Source organism: Ptychodera flava, chromosome 6 (genome assembly GCF_041260155.1).
Source record: "Ptychodera flava strain L36383 chromosome 6, AS_Pfla_20210202, whole genome shotgun sequence".
NCBI classification, from domain to species: Eukaryota; Metazoa; Hemichordata; class Enteropneusta; family Ptychoderidae; genus Ptychodera; species Ptychodera flava.
The window spans coordinates 7,162,937-7,184,565 of record NC_091933.1 but is presented as its reverse complement, the minus strand read 5'-3'; the positions used below and the strand labels follow the sequence as shown (position 1 = coordinate 7,184,565).

Sequence of the window (21,629 nt, the reverse complement as noted above, 5' to 3'; positions counted from 1 at the left end):
GAAACTGCACGCTGATACAATCGCTGGTTCTGAGTGGCGAAGAAGCTGCCTTCTTCTCCCTACTGATGTCTCTCGCCATCGTATCCATCCTCCTGCAGGTTCTAAGTGGTATCATCATGTTTTTGGTCTTACGAGTGAACCTGGATGATGAAAATCAGAGAGACTCAGCGCATAAGTGGACCAAACGAGCAGCATTATTGACTTTCCTTATATCGGTTGTGAACGTCATTATTGCCGCTTTTTAGATGATATGCCTGGTTTTACCTGAGAAAATATATGTTTAATGCACGTGATCGAAATTTCCATCTCTGTGTGTGTAATCTTAGACAGTAGATAGGGAGTCTTTTCCATGGTCTGATGTTAATTTAGACAATGTATCGTGCTCAATACGATTCCGCAGGGCATATATTGCTATAGGCGTGGAACTATTAGATATTATTCCCTAATATTTTTCTTCGTTCAGCGAAGGAAAATACGAGTGACGTAATGACCATGTCACCACGAGTCGGAGACGAGTGGTGACACGGTCATTACGTCACGAGTATTTTTCGAGCTGAATGAAGAAAAATGTTAGGGAATAATATACTTATCACATGCACAAGCCAATAATTCGTTATTTTTTGCAAAATAAAATAAGTTTTCTATGACGATTCCGCGTTTAAACTTTGAACTACTTTAGGAATAAATATCAGTACGCCGTGCACAAGTTGTCAATCATTTCCAGTCGTCCGTCGTGTGCATTGCGCTCACGTTCGTTCATGTGTGGAGCAAATGACAGCTCTCGGTGAAAGTTATACTCTATTTCAAAGATAGCATAGTCCTAGAAATTTATCATAGACGAAGATACGCTATTTTTCGGGAACAAATATCGACTGAATCTCGACGGCGCGAACACTGTAAACGTCGCGCCTGACCCTGTTTGCAATGCGTACGGAACCCACGGTATACGCGACCAGCTTCGAGTTCGTTGTTTCCGCAAATTATTCACGTAATTCCTTCGGAATATACAGGCGGTACACTCTTGTGTTTACATTGTTCGGATTAGTAATGTCGTAGTCTGTGAACATATCGATTTCATTACATGACTTTTGATCGTGGGAGAAACATCGGCCACCATGTTGTTTGTTTACATATTTACGAGCACACCGAAGATCGACAAAAAAAGGTCCGACGCACCAAAATTGATGACATAGACGCAGGTTGTCGTGACGTAGAACGACCAGAGAATAAATCCCGTATTTTTTGTTCGGAGACGACAAACTTGCCCTGTGCATGTGATAAGGTGATTTACCCTACAGCCCGTTTCAGTAGACGTCGTCAGGCAAGATGTAAATGATGAAAACTTGTTTGTTGATATTAAATAGTAGTTATCAAAGAATGAAGTTCCTCAAACATAAGTGATGAAATACCAAAACGAAAAAATAATACAATGATGGCAAAAGTGTCACGAATTAATGAAAAATACAACATGACGTCGTGCATTCAGCCATACGGCCCTGCATCGCCGGCTTCTTTGTGGTTGATAATAATACATATGTGTAAGTCCAAGTATTCTCACGGTGAACTGATTTACCCCCGATTTCACTTTAAACGAGGTTGACGTGACATGGACGATAACGATACTTCAGCGCCACTAGAACTGCGTATTGAAGGATATAAAGATATAACGTTGTGGACAGCCGTGCTGTCTTAAAATCCAACGAATCGTGCAAATCGTGCAAATGGGAGGAGACATGATGTACATAGGCAGTTAATTCAACTCATGTGTTTGTTTATTTACTCATTTATACATGAGCTCAGTTGAATTATTTATTTATCTATTCATTTATTTATTGCTTGTTTATTTGTTTAATGTAGGCTTTCGTTGTTCTCTGGTAGGCTAGATTTTTCAAGTTAAAGGCTCGTGTTTATTAAATCGGATATTTGACAGTGGCGAAAAAGATACCATCAGGAGTACCTAAGAAAATGTAGCTTTTGAATGGAAACGATAGCTTTGACACCGTGCAGCATAGGACGTCCTGATAGCCTGTTCACTTCGAAAACGGTAACGGTGATTTCTCTGCAAGTTTTATAAAATGGGCGCAGAAACTTTACAGAAGTGTAATCGAGTCTGAACCTCACTGAACGCGGCATCTTACACAACAGAATTTGGTGATTTTGTTGAGAAAACGGGTAAAATACTTACCGCCGCTACCATTGCTTTTGCTGTCAGCCATCTTGTTTTACGCCATTAACATCAAAATATGTTCAAAGCTATCGTTTTAGATGACCAAACTTACGGATTCCATTCCATCAACTATCGTTTCCCTACCCAAGCTATCCTGCACGGTGTCAAAGCTATCGTTTTCATTCAAAAGCTACACTTTCTTAGGTACCCCTGACCATTAAACCACTGTTTACAGTTTAAGTATAGCAACGGTCTTTTATTGCTCTCATTCATTTTTTTTCATTACACATTGGAGATAATGCGGGATGAGTGTTGCTAAATTTGATTACCGTAAATAAAAGCAGCCCAGATTCTTTATGCAATTTTTTTGAAATATCCGGGTATCTACGCAGTATTACAAGAGACCCACGGATAATGGATACATACGTTGGCTTCATCGATGCACGGTTATAATGTATAATAGACGGCTGTAGAGAAGAGAACGTTTTACGCACTGCGTCACTCTGACCTGACGAGTAACTCTGTCGTGAAGATGGACGTAAGTACATTTTCTTCTTTCTGTTTAAAAGCTGTTCAAGTCACCCAGCAAACTGATTTCTAGAACCAACGTTTATGGTGAGAAAGTCAAGTTTGAATGGCTCCATACTTAAATTGAACGTTTTAGCCTAATAATTCTTTATCGCCTATACATGTATGAGTTGATGGGAAAAAGCGGGTTTTTGTTGGTTTTTGGTTCTATCACCCTGCTAGCTTTTCACTCAGTATTGACAAGAGAGAAGAGAGTGAAAAATGTGTCTATTTTCACAATCGTTTTATCAACATAAAGTGAACAAATCATAATTCATTTAGCCGATAGTTTGCAGACTTCTTTTCGATTATAACAGTTGAGGACGTTTTCATGTTGTCAAAATGTAGCAGACGGGTTTTTTAAAGACAATAAGGATATGAACTATTCTTTCCTAGCTTTCGTCAAGAAATTAAGACTGAATGTAGCGCTGACCCAGAGAAAGCTGTTTAACGTACAGGATAAGACCTAGCTACTCAGATCAAACTAGATGAAAGACAGGTCAGACATATGTAGAGAAGCACAATGCAAATACTCTATTCTTCTGCATTTTAACTTTTCTTCCATGCAAAGGCACCGATATGTGAATACCTACTGATACATTCTATTATTGTAGCAGTAGTCCATCGTAGCTGTAGTAATAAAGTTTGCAGAAATAGAGCCGCCGCCTCTGTCTCCATCACTTGAACCCAAAAGATTCTGCTTCACAAACAATCCCATACATCAGACAGACAGATAGACGGACAGAGAAACGTATGAGTAGACATGCATGGACATGCAGCCACAAACACAAGCAACAAACGAAGCTTTCGCCTCTACCATGGCAGTCTGAGATGACCCACTGGAGTATTTCCGGATATCTCCATTTGTTCATATACCGCCACTCCATGCGGAATATATTTTCTATTCGTATAGAACGAGATTGACTCAGCTGAACACGCAGAACAGAGAAGACGCCCCCAGAGTTCCACTCAGGAAGAGGCAGCAGACGGACAGGAAAACGACTCAAGTAAAACTAACTTCATTACGTCATGGATTAAAAGCAGCAAGGAGAAAGAACCGGATCGGTTCAACGTACAAAGTTTCGCCGTGAGCAAGACCGCAGCTATAGCCATGACGAATTTGTCATTATTCTCTCGGAACTGCTCGACGGTACGTGACTTGCTGCTAGAGGGAATGGCAGCAGACTTCTTCTATTGGCTGATGACGCTCCTGGTAACCTCGCTTATCCTCCAGACCGTAGCGGGTGCCTTACTGTTCTTGTCTCTCCGTAAAAACATGAACGACGACGAAGAGAAGGAGGAAGAGCATAAACTGACGAAGGGTGGAGCTTTGTTGGCATTTGCCATCGTTATCATCAATGTGACAATATCTGCATTCATCGGTGTCGATGTAAAGTTAAAATCTGACTCGGGATGAAGTCTAGAATTTCCACAGAAACGACGTGCCTCCTCGGGCTGCCAATCGCAAAACAGCTCATTTAGGCAATAAGCAAGGACTGTGTGAATTTAAGTATTGTGATTTTTTTTCCTTCTGTGCGAGTTGAATCATTCGCAAAGTTACAGTAATCATACACAAGTTTTGCAATTTCGAATAACATGTGTTTTGTGCTTCATAGAATTCGACGCACTATCCTGACCAACAGAAACATTTACAACCCATAATATAGCGTAGTAGTGTCAAAAACTCATTATTAGGTCTCAATTAGGGATTTACTATTAAAGCTTTGCTGGTCGCAATTTTTTAAATTTGTTCAAAAAACGCGCCTCACACCCGCTGATTTTTTTTTGCGAAATATTCTGAAAGGAAATAATCTCATCCGAATCGAGGAAATGAGCATGTGTTGCTTATCAAACAAGCTTTTTTTATTTCAAATCCCCACAGGAAAATAAATCAAAAATCTCCACTCTTACCTCTCAAAGAAAGATTTAAAAATCAGAAGGGTCCGTCTCACAAATACCTTGTAAATACCTTATTTGTTACACAAAAATCGATTGTAGCCATATGTATCATATACATTATGCATTATAGGGACTGACCATAATTAGGTCTAACAGGGGGAGCTTCACATGAAAAGCATGTTCGGAGGAAAGCATTTTGAAAAATATTAGACTGCTTTTGTAGAAAAAATTCTATTTCGCAACCGGGAGGGTGTCAAAATTCAACGAAAACAATGCACTCATTCCGTTCATTTCATATGTATTGTTCATCAATTTTTGAAGGCGCACAAAATTTGCATATCCTCACTACTACCACTTGCCAATGTCCAAAGGTGAGATGATCTATTCCTCATTCACAGTGAAATTTGGGTCAGCGTACGCCTTCTTTTCTCTAAGGTTTCTCATTGATTCGTAATGCTGCGGATGGGTGTTGCCGATGCATGCAGGAAGGCTTTTTATTACCATCACTGATGTCAATAGACTAAGAAATACACAAAACATAGCTTAGTTCTCCATCCATCTTATGCTGATTAAAACTGCGTTTCCTTTCTTTTCCCAGCATAAAAAAAACATTACTGTGTTATAGACTAGTTTACATGTTATCTCTGCTGATACTGTTTCAATAAGGCACCATATGGGACAGCCGTTAGGGTACTGGACTCACTATCGGAGGAATAGACCCGGTGAGCGAAGGGTAAGCTTCTTTTTTGGCAAAATACGATCTAATCCTCGAAGCGCGTTTCGTTTTGTACTCGTCTATGCAAGGAACGAGTGTGTTTTTAGAGTGCGAATCACACCGTGACGATCACACTATGCATCACGTACACGTCGTTTCAGCATCGTCAATGCGACTAAATCATTGGTGGCTCAACGTACCTGGCTCACATGCAAGGAGGGGTGTACATCGACCGACGTTCACACCATTGGAAGAAAGTAGTCACAAGGCTTGTAATAAAGGCCTGGGATGCCTTCCCTCGTTAAGAAGTGCTTTTCTCTCCATGATCACGATTGGGAAACCAGAAAATTCTTCTTGGTCGCGCTGTGTTAATTACATGCAGTGACTTAGAAAAAAATACAATAATAAGAATGATATTGTTGTACTTGTTCAAATTTCTGTATTTAACTCATTGTTACAATGTCGGTCATAAATATTGATATGTAAATAAGACATACACATGTTAACCTTCCGTTCGTTACCCTTGGTAGGTCAGTTATTCTTGATAATTTTCTGACAGTGTCATAATAAATATATTGACTTACAAATCCCAAGCACAGATTAGGCCTTCATTTGAAAATATCTCTTCTCCTTTCTGTGTTGATATAGTTTTGAGATAAACGATATCTTTAGCAGAAGCGAGTACATTTGAAGTTTTACCCATGATGATTGAACAGACTTCTCACATTTTGCTGGTTTTTCTCGCTATATCAATTTCGCACTCGCAGGTTGTTTCATTTTTCAGAAATTAAAGAGAAAGAAAGAGCCCTCGGTCCCAAGATCTAATTAAGGTAGTATAGTATGTTTCTCAAAACTGACTGACTTAAACTTTTTCTCAAACTTTCCTGAATGAAATTTTAAACTTTTCTCTCACCGAATCAAGAATAAAAGTCAGGGTTACAGTACAAATTTTGGTACAAGAGAAACAAATAACCTAAATTTTATTGATATCTGAAATTCAAAATGGCCGCCACCCCTGTGTTAGTTCTATGATGAAAAATAAAATGTTCGATTTTTCGAAAAAAATAAGATGGTAAAAACTTTTATTGCACAAGACCTTTAAAATGAGCCTCAACAAGTGGTAGATCAGAAGAGAATTGTGAAAGTTTGAGAGACCGAATATCTGTCGACATGTCCCCGATGTGCATTCTACCCTAAGTGATATTGAGCGAAGCACACAACACATCGCACTTGCACTCGGAGTTGATGGCGAACACGCATATGAATACGTTCAGGAAAGTCAACAACATGATGAAGAATGTGGCCAGGTTGTTATAGAAATCAGCCTTCTTCCTCTGGTCCTCATTGTCCACATCGAGGGTGATTTTACAAAACAGAAACACTGCAACGACAAACTGAAGACAGATTGAGATTCCTAGCAGGGACAGCAGGAGGTAGTACACGGTGCTGTATGGGGTATCGGTGATGATTACGAATCTCAACACGACCGCGTTGGACGCTAGCAGAGACACATCCAACAGACCTTGGCAGATTGTCTTTTTTGTTGCGTAGGTATTGACGCTGACTACGTTCTTCTTCGGTCCATTGTGTACTGCACCAGTACTGATGACTTCTCCTCCGGACGGTGTGGTTTCACGGGTCTCCGTGACCAGCTCTTTTCCAGGAGATTCGGTCACAGTGGTCGGTGACTGTTTCTTGACCCCGTCGAGGAGATATTCCATCTCACGTTTGCTCTGTTGAAAGTAAAAGGGTAGTTAGTAAACCCCTAAGAAAGCAGTGGGAAGAAAGAATCAGACCTAATGTAGAAATGCGCCTTTGAGACAGATATTCGGACCATCAAATTTTGTGAAAATCGAAAAATTTTATTTTTCTCCATAGAGTTAACGTTGTTAGACAAATCCGGATGGCGGCCATGTTGAAAATCAGATTTAGTAAAGATTAGGTTTCTCCAGCACAAAATTGTTTCATGGTGAACCCATACACTGCATAAAAACCCTATAATACTTATTGTATTAACATGGATTATTACCTGTATTTTAGCTGAAGAGTGCATATACAGATGAATACAGTCAAGAATCCATTCTTTGTATACAGCAAGCCTGTATTCATGTGAATTCACGTGTATTATACTATAATACAGGCAACTAACTAATGTGAATTTATCTGAATTATTGGGTTTTCATGCAGTGATATTTTTATTCTTGATTTCGAAAGGAAATGATGAAAAGTTTCTTGGAAAGTTTGAGTAAAATTTTAAGTCCTTTTTTCGATCTCAATTTCTAGGCGCGTACTTCCTAAATGGTAACTCAGTCTTATATGTCTCGCTTGATAATTTACGGCAGTGGCTTAACATTGAATGTCATAATATTAATTATTAAAAAGAGCTACTGCTTCGCTAAAATAAATAGCGAATTACGCACCATTTTCATTATATTCCAAAACGCATCAAACGAATTTAATGTTATTTCATTCTGTTTCACTATATCATGAATGGCTCGTGCCATGTGTGGTGATGTGAGCCCAGAAAAGCACGAGCTTTGAGTGAAATGCCCCAGAATGCCACTGTTACACAGTTTGGCAATTTCCTGTAAATGTTAAGTCGACATCTCTTTTTACGTTGTCGTCAATTTATCGATCTGTCTAATACCACCAAATCGTGTATCATCATCTGTTCGAATTGGTTTCTGGTCATACTCTCGCCTACGGCTGTCCCCTCACAAGTTCACACACCAGACACAGAAAATACGCACGCGCACGAACCTGTTAGTTTGGCACAAATGAAGTTGGCGCTGTCTACTAAATCTACTCTGTTAACTCAACACTCAGCACGATGTTGAGATGTGGAAACAATAAAATATATATTCCATAGCGTACAATGGCTAGTTCGATTCCGGAGAGATTTTCCTGCTTTTTTCACATTACACCCCACGCCTGATCGATATAATTTGTTTTTTATCTCCCAGACATGGCAGCTATTTACACAAATATCCTGGACTGGAAGGACAATTATGCAGGGGACATTCATTTGAAACGGTATTGCATATACACGTATTGCTGCATGTATTGTAAAGAGTTAAATCGTAAGATGAAATTGCGGTCAAAAGGCCTTGCTTTGTTGCCCGATGATTACATAATTGTATTCATTTATTTACTACGGAAAGTATCGTTGAACGCTTCATTGACATGCCATCATATTGTAAAAAAATCACACAGTCAATCTAAATCTGGAGTTGTTTAAAACAATCGATATAGGGTTTGTTGCGATTAAATCACATCATAGTTATAAATGTAATCATGAAACACTAGTGTTCTAACACTTCCATGTATTCTGTTATAATAAAAAGGCTATGGCCATAAAACAGAAAGTGGGACAAGGGCACTGAAACGATCTTAATTTCTCAATTATTAACCTATTGTTTGTTATACATGTCGACGGTTTCTCCTGGTAAAGCTGTGGTATTGGTTACTCAAATATGTAACACCATACGCCTTTCTTGGGTCGCGTCAGTCACAGGAGGTAAGGACTGTGTGTCAATTAATCGCTTCAAAATTAAAAATACACTATGCATGTAGCACCGCGGGGATTTATAATTTAAACAACCGCAAAGACATGCACCAAAACACACTTGGAAAAAACCTGTAGAACTTGTGAAACTCCAAAAGCATACGTAACACTTACCTCAATACCATCCATGGTGAATACGTCACAGTTGGAACTCCAAAGCTCCCAAACGCGTTTGAGATTCACGAAGGCGAGGACAAATTTATTGGTACATGATATACCGAACAATTACAGTGAAGTCAATAGCATCATATCACTTAATTAAAATGTTTACTGGACGCCTGCTGACAAGCACGCCTGTTGACCACAAGTAAATTTAGCCTTCGTGGAAAGATGATGGTAGACACGAGGTGTAAGTAGATATCGTTGTATTTTAGTCATGTGAATTCATTTTCATTGTTCAGCTGCTGATCATGTCAATGGCATTATTGTGTCGCAAATTGAACGCAAGCTAGTAATATCTCTACATCTTACAGATTAGAGGTGTTTGTAGACATGCGCAAGCTTGACATCTTCATCATCAACAATACTGATGAGAAAGGGAATATTTAAAATCAACCGCTAGGGAGCGTTTATTCAATTTACATGCCAGGGCAAACAAACCATAGATTATTCTTTCCTCTATAAAACTGTCACCCAAGAACCGACGTCCTGATGATTTTGAGATTGTTCCAGAACTACCGCGGCATGCATTCTGATTTTTGAGATTGTTCCAGAACTACCACGGCTTGCAAGAGTACACGTCACCCACGCCTGTAGGAGCACGGCCAAGCACGACTCCAAATTCTCTTCCCGGTTAACACATGATTCTGAGAAATCCACAGTCACTTGTGTGTACCTGGTCATTTTATTTTCTAAGAGTCACGACTCCCTTCAAGATCAGGAAATAATAAAAACATCACTGAAAAGAATGAAAAAAGATTGTCGGTGGCAAGCTTATGAAACAAACCGGTAGTCGTTTCACAAATCCGAGAGACACTCGTTCAATTCACGGATATCGGGTTACCAGCTCGTGGCATGTAGCTAAAAGCCCGAGACGATCACTAAGTAGCAAACTATGAAACGCTTTCCTTGAAGTCACTTCGGTTTCATCGGTCAACCTTAAACACGTCTGGTCAAAAGGGGTGACGATTTTCAGGGAACATGCCGGAGATTACATTAAGTCGACTTTAAAATATCTTTCAAATTTTCTCAGACCTTTGATATATCCGATAGAGAAAATAACCTTGTACTGTGGTGATTTCTACAATACAGATGAAAAAATAAAACGGTTTTCTCTTCCTGTTATATTTCTCCGCCAATTTCAAAAAACTTGTCATATTATTGATAAAACTCAGAATACATGAATCCAGTTGCGGGTATTTAAATCCTTGAGTTCCAGTGGATGACAGCATTTTGTTTCTATAGAGTTTCCAATATAGTATGTGCACCATAAGCTTGTTTTTATTGAGTCTTTCTTGCATATTGTCGGTGGGTTGCCTTCAGAGGGGCATACTGCTAATTATTCATTTTGTCAAATCTACCGCAACACGCTCCAATTGATAGTCAAAACATAAGCATACACATCCTTACATTCAGGAAGTACATTTACGTTGAATCAATTTTAGTCAAAAAGTTAAAGGGATAGTAGCTGTAACTTTTGAGAATATTTTCACTATTTTTGTTGCATGTCGCGAACTATTCTCATGAATAAGCATAGTGAATCATGAAGAATCACCTACTAATTGACCTCAGTACGTAACGTGTATCAATTCCTCGTGATAAAGAATGTTGACGAAGTGAATTTCTTGACGGAGAGAAATTCAACGATGTTGACACACGGAATGCAACGTAATCGACTTTGTACGCATGTGCAAGAGAAGTACCGCACAGTTCAACTCTGGTTCAACATAGCGTCCACACTACAGCGCGCAGCGCAAGCGACCAGTACAGTGGGTCGACCGAACAATGTATCTGTCATTCACATTGACAGCTGGAAATATAACTGACAGTTTGGCAATATCCGATCCTTATCATGTCTAAACAAGGAAGCATATTCACATGTCCACCACTGTGTGGCTATGCGATGTAAAATGTTTACAGTAGCCTTCACTGTCATGACCATTGAACATTACGAAAATCACTGAAAATTTACAAACGTGAGAGACCAAATTGAGTTGCGGGTAACTGGGTAAAATTTGGTCACTTATGTAGATAAATTCTTCGCATGACTTATAGTTTGCAGTTATGTTGTCTTTTTTTCATTTGCGAAAAATCTTATTTCTGTAACCATGCATGTACACTTGTGTTGTATGTTGTCATATTCAGTGGTGATGCTCGCGACGGAAGTAAATTTTTATAAGAGTGCCCCCCCCCTAAAAACAAACAAACAATAAACATGCATTTAAAAATAGACTGAACTAGGTAATACCACAGGCGACCCAATAGGTTCTGAGTTTTTCACACTGTTTTCTCTATCATTTTCTCTTCTTTCTTCATGCTCTGAATGATCGGAATAAATAAAATAAATGGTTTATATAACCTAACCTAGCCTCTGTGACTCTTTACTTATTTTACACTCCATTACAAGGACGTATATCTCTCATACACACATGCTGTAATTAATTAGTCAACACAACTAATTATGCTAATCCGTGGACTTATCAGAGGTCGGTCAACATCGGAAAGATAGTGATGTTAATGAAAAACCATTCCTATCTTTCGCGATGTTGACCAACCCGTAAAATCCCTGATAAGTCCATGGATTAACGTAATTAGTTGTGTTGACTAATTAATTACAGCATGTGTGTATGAGAGATATACGTCCTTGTAATGCAGTGTAAAATAAATAAAGAGTCACAGAGGCTAGGTTAGGTTATATAAACCATTTATTTTATTTATTCCGATCATTCAGAGCATGAAGAAAGAAGAGAAAATGATAGAGAAAACAGTGTGAAAAACTCAGAACCTATTGGGTCGCCTGTGGTAATACTGACGATGGAAATGTCTAAAGTACGAAAGCGCCTTTCAGGGTGATTAGCCCAAATCCAAACACTCTTTCAGGAAAATATAAGCAGATGAAACAGCCCGTACACATCGCAGACGGCTTTACACTGAACGATCATTGATGGTGTGACCCGGGCCCCGCGTCCGAGCTCGCGAACTGTCACTGCTCACTGCATGTACTTGTTGTGGTCGCTGTAGAAGAAACAACGTGGCACATTGAAGTTTATTGGTTTGATATTTAGGAAACGTAACTAGAGTTAGCAAATGTAATGACTCAACTACAAGTACCACAAAAATTTTGCTCAAAAAATACTACTGAAATCACTGATGTGTTCAAAACGTCACGTCAAAACAGGCCCAGACGCGAGCGCGTCTTACCGCAAGATATTCCCAGCTGTCGCTCAACTTGTCAAGTGAGAACATCAACCCGCCAAACTCAAAAGATCGTGGCGCGAAATAGCGAAGTTCACCGCCAAAGCAATTCTGTAAATCACGCCTCCAATTTTGACCTCAAAATTTCAAGATCAACCCATTTCTTAGACGTTGTTCAGACACTGTGGTCCTGTCGACTGGCGCGGCCGGCGGCCATTCTGTCGTTCATCTTTGGAAAATTGTAAAATTGTGAGACGATGAACAGCTAAGATTTACCCGAACAGAATATCGACACGCCGCGGGAGAAATAACTAGAAGCATGGCTCGAAAACATTGACGAGGACTTTGTGAAATATGCAAGAACTGGAAGTCAAAGAACCGGATTTTGTTTGGGTGTTGTTCAGAAAAAAATCACATATAAAGCAATATTCTCATCGTTGAATTTTTCGTAGGCTACCGGCGTTAACGTTTTGGCTTTTACGTTATTAACCCCGCTGTGGTGGCGGGGTTAAAAACGTAAAAGTCTAAACCAGCACGTATAAGTCAGAAATCCCGTCCGAAAACACCACAGCTATGGACCCACAGCTAGCTGAAACGAAACTTTTCGCCACCTCTCTGAGTGACGAGGAAATCGCCAGTAACTCTATCCCCACCATGCAGTAAGATTTCCATGCACGACAATCAAATCATGTAACTCGGGAAGATTGCCTTCCCACTCCTAAATCTCCGTTTGAGACATTAGGGTGTCACAGGACGAAGGCGAGACTTGTTCAAGTCGGTGTATTTTCAAAAAAAAAATGATTTGCAAAAGTTCCTCGTGTAAAATTTGGCTGCCCAGGTCAGATTTTCGTAGCGATCGAACGCGTTTTTATTTAGTCTGTGCAGCTATAGCAGTAGTGAGTTAGCTTGTGCCAGGTAAAACTCCCCTGCATCGCGTTCACCCCACTCAACGCGTTCACATAATCCTACTCACACGTTTCACATGAAAACAGAACAAAAATCATCGCATTCCAAGCGTTCACCCAACTCACACGTTAATTCACAAATCACACACTTGAACCAAGTCTAGTAAACCAGTAAATAAATCCAGAGAATCAGACGTGCTGGCGGCAGGGTCTTTGTTTTTATGTTTTGAATGCATTAGTGATTTCAGCAGTAATTCATGGATCATGTACGTCAACGTCAAACGTACCTACACAACTGGTGTCCGTGGGCCGAGTGTAAGGCGTTCCCGATCCCGTTAACTTGAAGTACAGCATCGCATCGTCACCTTTACATTGAACTAGTTGACTTGTTCGCCGATAAACGACAAAGCAAACTGGCCGAAATATGAATGCACTAGTTTTAAACTTTTGTAATGAATAGTTGGTGGGAAAATGCTCGACGTTTCGGGCTTTTTGACGCGGTGACAGCCGTTTCGGGCCCTGGCGCTGGCTCGGGCGATGCATCGACTGCCGATGCCGGGTCCGGCTAATGCACCGGGCCTAAATTACCTCATTTTTACTCTGACCTAATGCATCACCACTTGAAACGTAAAAAGCACTCTCATACTCAAGCAACAGAAAAAAAAAGAGTTTGAACAAATAGCACTCCAGATTCAAACGAACAGTGGACGTACATCACAATCAAAACAGATACACATGTGCGTAAGTTGGATATAAATATGACTCTCTCCGTCTCCATTGTTACAGTGATCACGTTTAAAATCCCGCTCTCGCGTGGCTAGTGATATCATCACTCTTTGTGCTCCATACCACGTGATCGCCTAACATTTTGTAAACACAAGCGCCGCGAACTTCGGTTTCATTACCGTTCGTTATTCACAATCGGGTGTTAGTTTCGACTTATTTCCTTGTCATCGACAATTGGGGAGGGATAGATATAATCTAGCTGGGTTTTTATCATGTAGTCAGGCGGCAAAAATGGTCAAAAGTTGCCGCTACTATCCCTTTAAAAATCGAGTACGACGAGTGATAATATTAACGGCGGGATGCTTCTCACGCACTGATATTCAGAATCTAGAACTTTTTCAATTAAAGTCTTTTGGTCTTCTATCATTTGTAAGGGCAATTTTGGGGTTCATTGAGTTAATAACGTTTTCACAGGCTCATATTTGTTAAAATAGAAAAATTTGATTTTTTCCATAGAGTTAACGCAGGAATGGCGGCCATTGATAATTTCAAATTTCAGTAAATATAGGGTAATTTGTTTTCCTAGTACCAACATTTGAACGATGACGTCTGATTTTATCTTTATTTTGAAAGGAAATCGTTTTAAGTTTTCTTGATGAATGTTTGAGCAACAATTTAAGTCTTTCAATTTCGAGGCGCGTGCTACAAAATGTACCATATTTCCAAAACGTTGATGTAACTAGGTTACATATACGTGTCGACGAGGGGAATAAATTAAAGTTTTACAATGAACAATAACCGAAATGATATATAGGTGAAATAACTTCCCGTGCTATTAATCTGAAATAAGTGCAACTTCATGACATAGTATATTTATGGTGGATAAAGTGTCTCTGGTAAGGGAGTTTGATCATCAATTTGCGCTTGGCAATCACCTTTTCGTCGATACGAATGAAGTCACTTTCACAACCGTATATGGAAAGTTTCGGAACCAGGGGACGATTTGAAAATCCCTTTGTATTTTCACCTGTCAAACTAATCGTCATGTTCACGACATTTTTTCAACAATGCCCAAATTTTCAGCAATAATGGATAAGATAAGAGAGAGAGAGGGGGAGGGAGGCAGAGAGGGAGAGAGAGATTTCGATTTAGGCCAAAGGAAGATTCAGTGCTCCTGAATAAAAAAAGAGGTGAAAAATTAAACGTCGGCAAGACTAGGTTTTTGACAACTTCATGTTGCACGCGGTGTTTTGATGATTATCTTTCAAATTAGGGACGTATATCACATTTTAAATTGTAGCTTCTCCTTTCAGGAGTGACATAAATTTTGTAAAGGCATTATGAATGGGGATCGCGAGTAGGTCAAATGTTGGCCCCTGAATCTGAATAAAGTCGTAGGATTCGCACTTTTCGTACTCTGTTGATTCCGCTATGGTTTTGATTTCTGATAAATTTCGAACGAAAAATTTGTCAGTGGTTGGCGAAGCTGAAGAGATGATCGAACAATTGGTTTGACATTATATATTGGCACTCAGCCAATGGGTGATGTAAACGTACTTTTAATGGTCACCACCCAAGATAAATAGGCAGTCGTTTGAGATAAAATGCGTCAACTTCCCACTGAAATTTCCCGTTAAATTTCAAAGCAGGTATGGTAACACAAATCACTTGTTCTGCACGTATTTGTATACTGCAAATTTCTGTCGGTGGTTTTGCGAAGCTGTTAGAAAACAGTGTCGAAGAGAATTGAGAAGTGAACAATTCAATCTCTTCGCTTTAAACTTGAAAATCTGTCCGAATAAACAGTTTTCGTGTCGGATTGTACGGGTTAATTAACCTGGATATTCAAGTTCATTAATCAGTCCGTCCACCCCAGATATTAAGACCTTGTTACTGCATAGAATCTACAGCGTGCAGACTCGAGCCTCAAGGTACAACTTGTGCCAGAGACCAAATTCAACCACAGTGTCATGCCACTAATTGATTCAACTCCGATCAGGATTGGTGTGACTTCTGGAAGAGGAGAACCGCTGGTACTATAGGGATGGTTAAAGTTCGGAATAGTAGTAATTTTGGCTCGGAAAATAATCTATGTATTTCTACCTTAACGTATTGTCTCTGTATGATGTGCCACGTGGTGCCACAAAAATGTATGACATATAAATGATAGATTTTACTTTTTCAAAAACATAACATCCATCCGTCGACGGTACAATTGTATATTGGTGTAGCACTAAATTATATTGACGAATCTCATGCGTTTCATTTTAACACTCTTGGGTGTAGCAGCATAATAAGTTAAGCTTTACATGACTTACAAACCAAGTGATAGAAATGTATTAAAAGTTATCGAGAGAGTCCCTTGAAGATTCAAACGTGAGAATGAGTTGTACTTGCAGCATCCAACGATGGACAACCTTACACATTTCTAAGTATCATTGGAAACAGAACATCCCAGGGGCGCAGTAAAATTTCTCCCATGGCAAACGTGACTCTTTAAGAAAAGAGGAAGTGCTATCGAATGACTGGGAAATCAACTTCACTAAATCTCCATTCTTTGAAACTGTACATCTTGTCAGCTCATCATTCAAATTGTAGCTTATCTTCCAAAAAGTTCGTAACGCGCTTTATTACATTATGTTAATATATTAATTCATCTGATTGGTTTCGATGCCGGCAGTACGCGTTCAGAACTTCAATTTCTGCGTACAAAACATTGTGTTTGTCGGAGAGGAACTCGTTTGATGATATTTTAATAGCATCCCTTCGTTCTATCTCAAATGCTGACCACAGTTGTTTCCGCTGATATGATCGGACATTGTGATAAGGACACGTGACACAACACAAAAAACTTGTCATATGGTGCTTAATCAAAGAAAGGAATTGCATATCATGCTCGAAAGCTGAAATACGATCTCGTGCAATTTGTTTGAGTAAAGGAGAAAATTAGTTACTGTACTTATACATTTAAAGTAAAAAGTTTTATTTTATGCATATGCTAAAATTTACTTGCGCTAAATTGTATATATATATATATATATATATATATATATATATATATATATATATATTTATAAATATTTCAAAGGCATTAAATGAATTGTTTTCAAAATGAAGAATATATTAAGTAAATGTCGAGAGTATACGTAACTTACTTTTCAAAACTTGATTTGTTACATCATGCGGTTTGTTAGGCTTCATAGTGAACAAATTTGATGTAAGGCATGGCCGTATTTTTGTTGGCAACCAGTGAAACATAAGAAGTTTCTAGCTTACGGCCAAACAAATTTTTGCTATAACATTGCAGTTTTTAACTTACTGTAGCGTCAGAATCCAACGAAACTGTTAGTGCTTTAATAGTAAATATGGAAGTTTTGGGCTTAAAAAATAGGAAAATATTTTAAACTCAGACGTATAGTAGTAGTTCTTTTAGTTTCATAACAAAAGGAAAGATTTGAGTTTGGTCATACAATGTTGATTGCAAGATAGGTTTCAATCATGGCAGTAGAAGTATTATCGCTCTTTGTGAAATTCAGATGGTGGGCAAACTTAATTATTTTGCCAAGGTAGAACGCACATTGCATGTGGTCGGACAATTTAGTCAATTACTGGCAAAATGGCAGTGATGTGAGGCATGGCATTGCTTTCAGTTCACAACAAAGTGACACATTTACCTTCAAATAGTATGCAGGAATGGTCACCCAGATAAATCCAACTTTAAGTGAGCAAGCCTTAAGTATCAAATTTTCACAAGAAAATTGAAAATATCTAAACTTTGGGATTAAGGTATTTTTCTAATATTGTGACCACTCCTAGCAAGATCTCAAGGTCGTTGTTCCGCAGAGTAAATTGGCTCTTTCGATTCCTGGAAGACCTTGTCCTAGTGTTTTTTGGGGGTTTTTTATACATTTCACCCTGCGTCTAGTCGATGTAACTTTTTACTTTATCTCCCGTACATGGCAGTTATTTACACAATTTCCCTGTTCTCCTAGGACAATTATGCAGACTGAGGGCGTATCGGAAACGGTATTGCATATATACGTATAACTGCATGAAAAGATACTTAATTGGTACTGAATGGTAACATAAAATTGTGGTCAAACGGCTTTGCTTCGTTGCCGGAATACACAATTGCATTCTGTTTTTGCAAGGTAACCACCAGCTTTAAATACAACGACTTTGGTCTTCTGTAAGTTTACCGTCATTTTCCATTTTTAGCTACTATAGACTATAGTGTATAGAAGCTATTGGGATGGGTATCCGTCCGGCGTCCGTCGTCAGTCTGTCTGTCTGTCTGTATGTATGTATGTATTTATGTATGTCCGTTTGTGAGGCGTCCGTCCACTCAAATATCTTGAGAACCACAGTACTTACTGATTTGATATTTGTTGTGTAGATGAAAAATATGATTTGAGAAATTTTTTTTTAATTTTTTGATATTGTTGAAAATAGGCAAATTAATTTTAAAAAAGGTGTTTTTGGTAAAAAATCTTCTTCTTCATAACCGCTGGTCAGACAGCTTTGTTATTTGGTATACAGGTCCCTAGGGGTAACCCAACTTAGATTTGTTCAAATTGTGATGAAATATGCAAATGTGTATTTTTAAGGAATTTTTTTGTCATTTTTGGTCAAAATTTGACTTACATTGTATGTAATTCTTGTACTGTATAAACCCTATCAATTCACCCTGAAAAAAGTAATTAATATGATTTTAAATAATTGAATTAATTAGGAAATCATCAAAGCCAAAATAATTTTAGTGTAGAATTATCAGAAAGTTCAACTTTTTTTGACAATTCATAGTGAAATGCTTACCATCTTGGAGGATTAAAACATGTAAAGGCAACTTTCCTGAATCCCAACTTTGACATATTCTGAACCGTCATTTATTGTGCCGTGTATGTTATCTAAAAGAAATTGCTCAAAATAGTCAATAGAGATAGAGATAGAGAAAGTCCTAATTTCCATTTATGGTTGACTTGGTAAGGATAAAATAAAATTACTTTTTGAGGAAAAAAATAGAGTGGTCAATTAAAAGAGTGGTCAAAGTGATAGGGTTTTTATGGTAAAGCTGGGCTGTAAGATTCCTCATGTGCTATTTATAGCAATTATGCAATCTGTGTAAACAGTGCAATGAAAGTCACAATGCTTTTGATGACCTTGAACTTCTTAAAAAAGTTTCAAACATTTGTCTCTTCAGTGTGCTTTCTCTGAGCATGTACAGTGTCAACTTATTCAACAGAACTCACTTACAATGTTTATAATCAAAGATATCCACCTTCTTCATCAATACATGTGTCACAAAAGGTTATTCTCTACATAACACAGCAGAGCTCTGTCAACTGTTGAGTTGCTTGTTCTTTCAAAACAGCTGGTCAGACGGCTTTAATATTTGGTTTACAGGTCCCTGGGATGACCTTAGTGAGATAATTTCATATAGTCAGGAAATACTTAATTTTGTATCCATGTCTATAGTAGCTTCAGGGACTTTGGCCCTATGTTTTACAATAGGAATGCAAAGAATTCAAAAGGCGCTGCAGACCAATTACAGTGTCAGAAAAAAGTACAACGTCATCTGCGAATAATAAACATAATATTTCAGTTAAAGCAGGAGAAAGTTGTATACCACGCTGACCACTATTCTGTACATCATGTGTCAATTCATTTATGAAAAAGGAAAACAGAAATGGGCTGAGCATACATCCCTGTCGAACTCCGACCGGGCAGTTGAAATATTCAGTAAAATTACAATTGATTCTCACACAAGATTTAACGTCATTATAGATGGCATTCAAAATTTTAAACATTTTTCCATTAATACCACCTTTCAAAGTATGAACCAAAGTCTCTGACGTTCAACAGTGTCAAATGCAAAATCAACAAAGGCACAATAAAACTTACCACGTTTCCTCGATAAATATTTTGGATGACTGACTGCAAAATAAAAATGTTATCTACTGTTGAATACCCATGTCGAAAACCTGCTTGTGTTTCATCGATTTTTTCAAGTGCATCTGGCCAAAATGTAAGACGATTATTCAAAATCGAAGTGAAAATCTTGCTAAAAATGCTGAATAAAGAAATCCCTCTGTAATTGTCAGGAGAGTTAGATGAACCACTTTTATGAAGAGGTACAATGATTGCCTTAGACCAATCTTTTGGGAAGATACCAGCATCAAATAGTCTATTGAAAAGGATATTCAAATATGGTGTCAAAAAATGACTTGTGGATTTAAAAAATTCTCCCAACAGCAAGTCAGGACCAGCTATTTGCCATTTTTCAATTTTTTGATAGCCCTTTCAATTTCATCATTTGTAATAGGACTATTTAAGAAGTCCCAATTTAACTCTGATTCGTGGTTTACAATGTCATCTACAGAGCTTATCATACTATCTAGTTCATCAGAAAGGGAAAAGTCATCGTTAACAGATACATTACTTTGAAATAAATTGTTGAAATAATCGTAAAATACATCGGGATGGATGTCATTTTGGACTCGACGCACAGACATACAGCGCCTTACAGAAGCCCAAACTGTTTCGAATCTGTGAAAGCAAGAATGGACAATTTTGCCTTTTGTTCATTTAAAAAAGAACGTCTTTTGTTTCGACAAACATTTCTAAATTCATTTCTGGCATCTTTATACAATTTCAATTCTGTTTCGCCACTGTTATTTCTAAATTTTCTCAGAAAACAATATTTCTTTTTCTTTAATGGAGAAAAAGTTAACGTTGTGTCGTATTATAAGTATTTGGATATTCTGTTTTCCTGTAGGTTGCAGTGGACAATGTCCACAAAAACACTTGCACAACAAGCAAGAAAAGTACTAATGGGTACTATTAGAGCGAGTAACAAGACAGGTCGTTTTACATATGATACTTTTTTCAAGATTTTTGATTCAATGGTGTTGCCAATACTGACCTATGGATCAGAAGTATGGGTTATGCAAAATATGATTATCTTGAAAGAATCCAGTATTCGGCATGTAAGAGTTTTCTTGGTGTTTCAGGTAATACCCCAAATGTTGCAGTGTTGGGAGAGTGTGGCAGATTTCCAGTTTACTTGTATACAGCCAAAAAATGTGTTAAATATTGGTGTAAACTTTTAAAATGCCAGAAAACCGCTATCCAAAGAAGTGTTATGAACTAAGCTTAGAAAGAAAATTTATTTCTCTGATGAAATCTGATGATCGAAATATAATGCAACGTCTAGCCGCTTTCACTTTTCACGCTATGAAAGTGAGAAAGGAGATAAATGATAATCAATTTTTCTGAGTGTTTGTAATTATTATTTTCCTGTCAATTTTTTGTATATTGATGCTAACTAAGTTAAGTATGCTGGGCCAATGGCCTAGAACTACTGAATAAAGACCCACAATGTCAACGGAATACACAATTGCATTCATGGAATACGGAAAGTGTCGCAGAACGCTTGTCAGTTACATGCAGTGGTGTTATATGAAAAACCACCACAGTCAATCTAAATCCGGACTTGTTTTAAAAAATCGCGATTAAATCACGCCATGGTCATAAATATACGCTTGAAACACTAGCGTTCTATCACTTATTCTGTTACATTACAAAGTGCTAATGGTCATAAAACTGAGAATGGAACAATGGCATGGTCACGATACAAATTTCTCAATTATTAACCTACTGTTTATCATAAATGTCGACGGTAAAGTTGTGTATTGGTTACTCAAATATGTAACACCATACAACCTATGGTTT

At 38.2% G+C, this 21,629-nt stretch overlaps 2 protein-coding genes across 2 annotated transcripts; one reads left to right on the top strand and one right to left on the bottom strand.

The window, feature by feature from the left end:
• Positions 1-676: 676 nt before the first annotated feature.
• On the top strand, positions 677-4,248 carry LOC139134711 (ninjurin-2-like). The gene is made up of 2 exons (XM_070701684.1): positions 677-2,705; positions 3,648-4,248. Exons 1-2 carry the CDS (start codon positions 2,700-2,702, stop codon positions 4,149-4,151), a joined length of 510 nt encoding a protein of 169 aa, XP_070557785.1. The 5' UTR covers positions 677-2,699; the 3' UTR covers positions 4,152-4,248.
• A 1,510-nt stretch (positions 4,249-5,758) lies between these two features.
• On the bottom strand, positions 5,759-9,313 carry LOC139134745 (ninjurin-2-like). Its single transcript, XM_070701765.1, has 2 exons — positions 9,028-9,313; positions 5,759-7,081 (listed from the first exon to the last, which is right to left on the bottom strand). The coding sequence occupies exons 1-2, from the start codon at positions 9,040-9,042 to the stop codon at positions 6,542-6,544; spliced, it is 555 nt and encodes a 184-aa protein (XP_070557866.1). The 5' UTR covers positions 9,043-9,313; the 3' UTR covers positions 5,759-6,541.
• Positions 9,314-21,629: the final 12,316 nt, after the last annotated feature.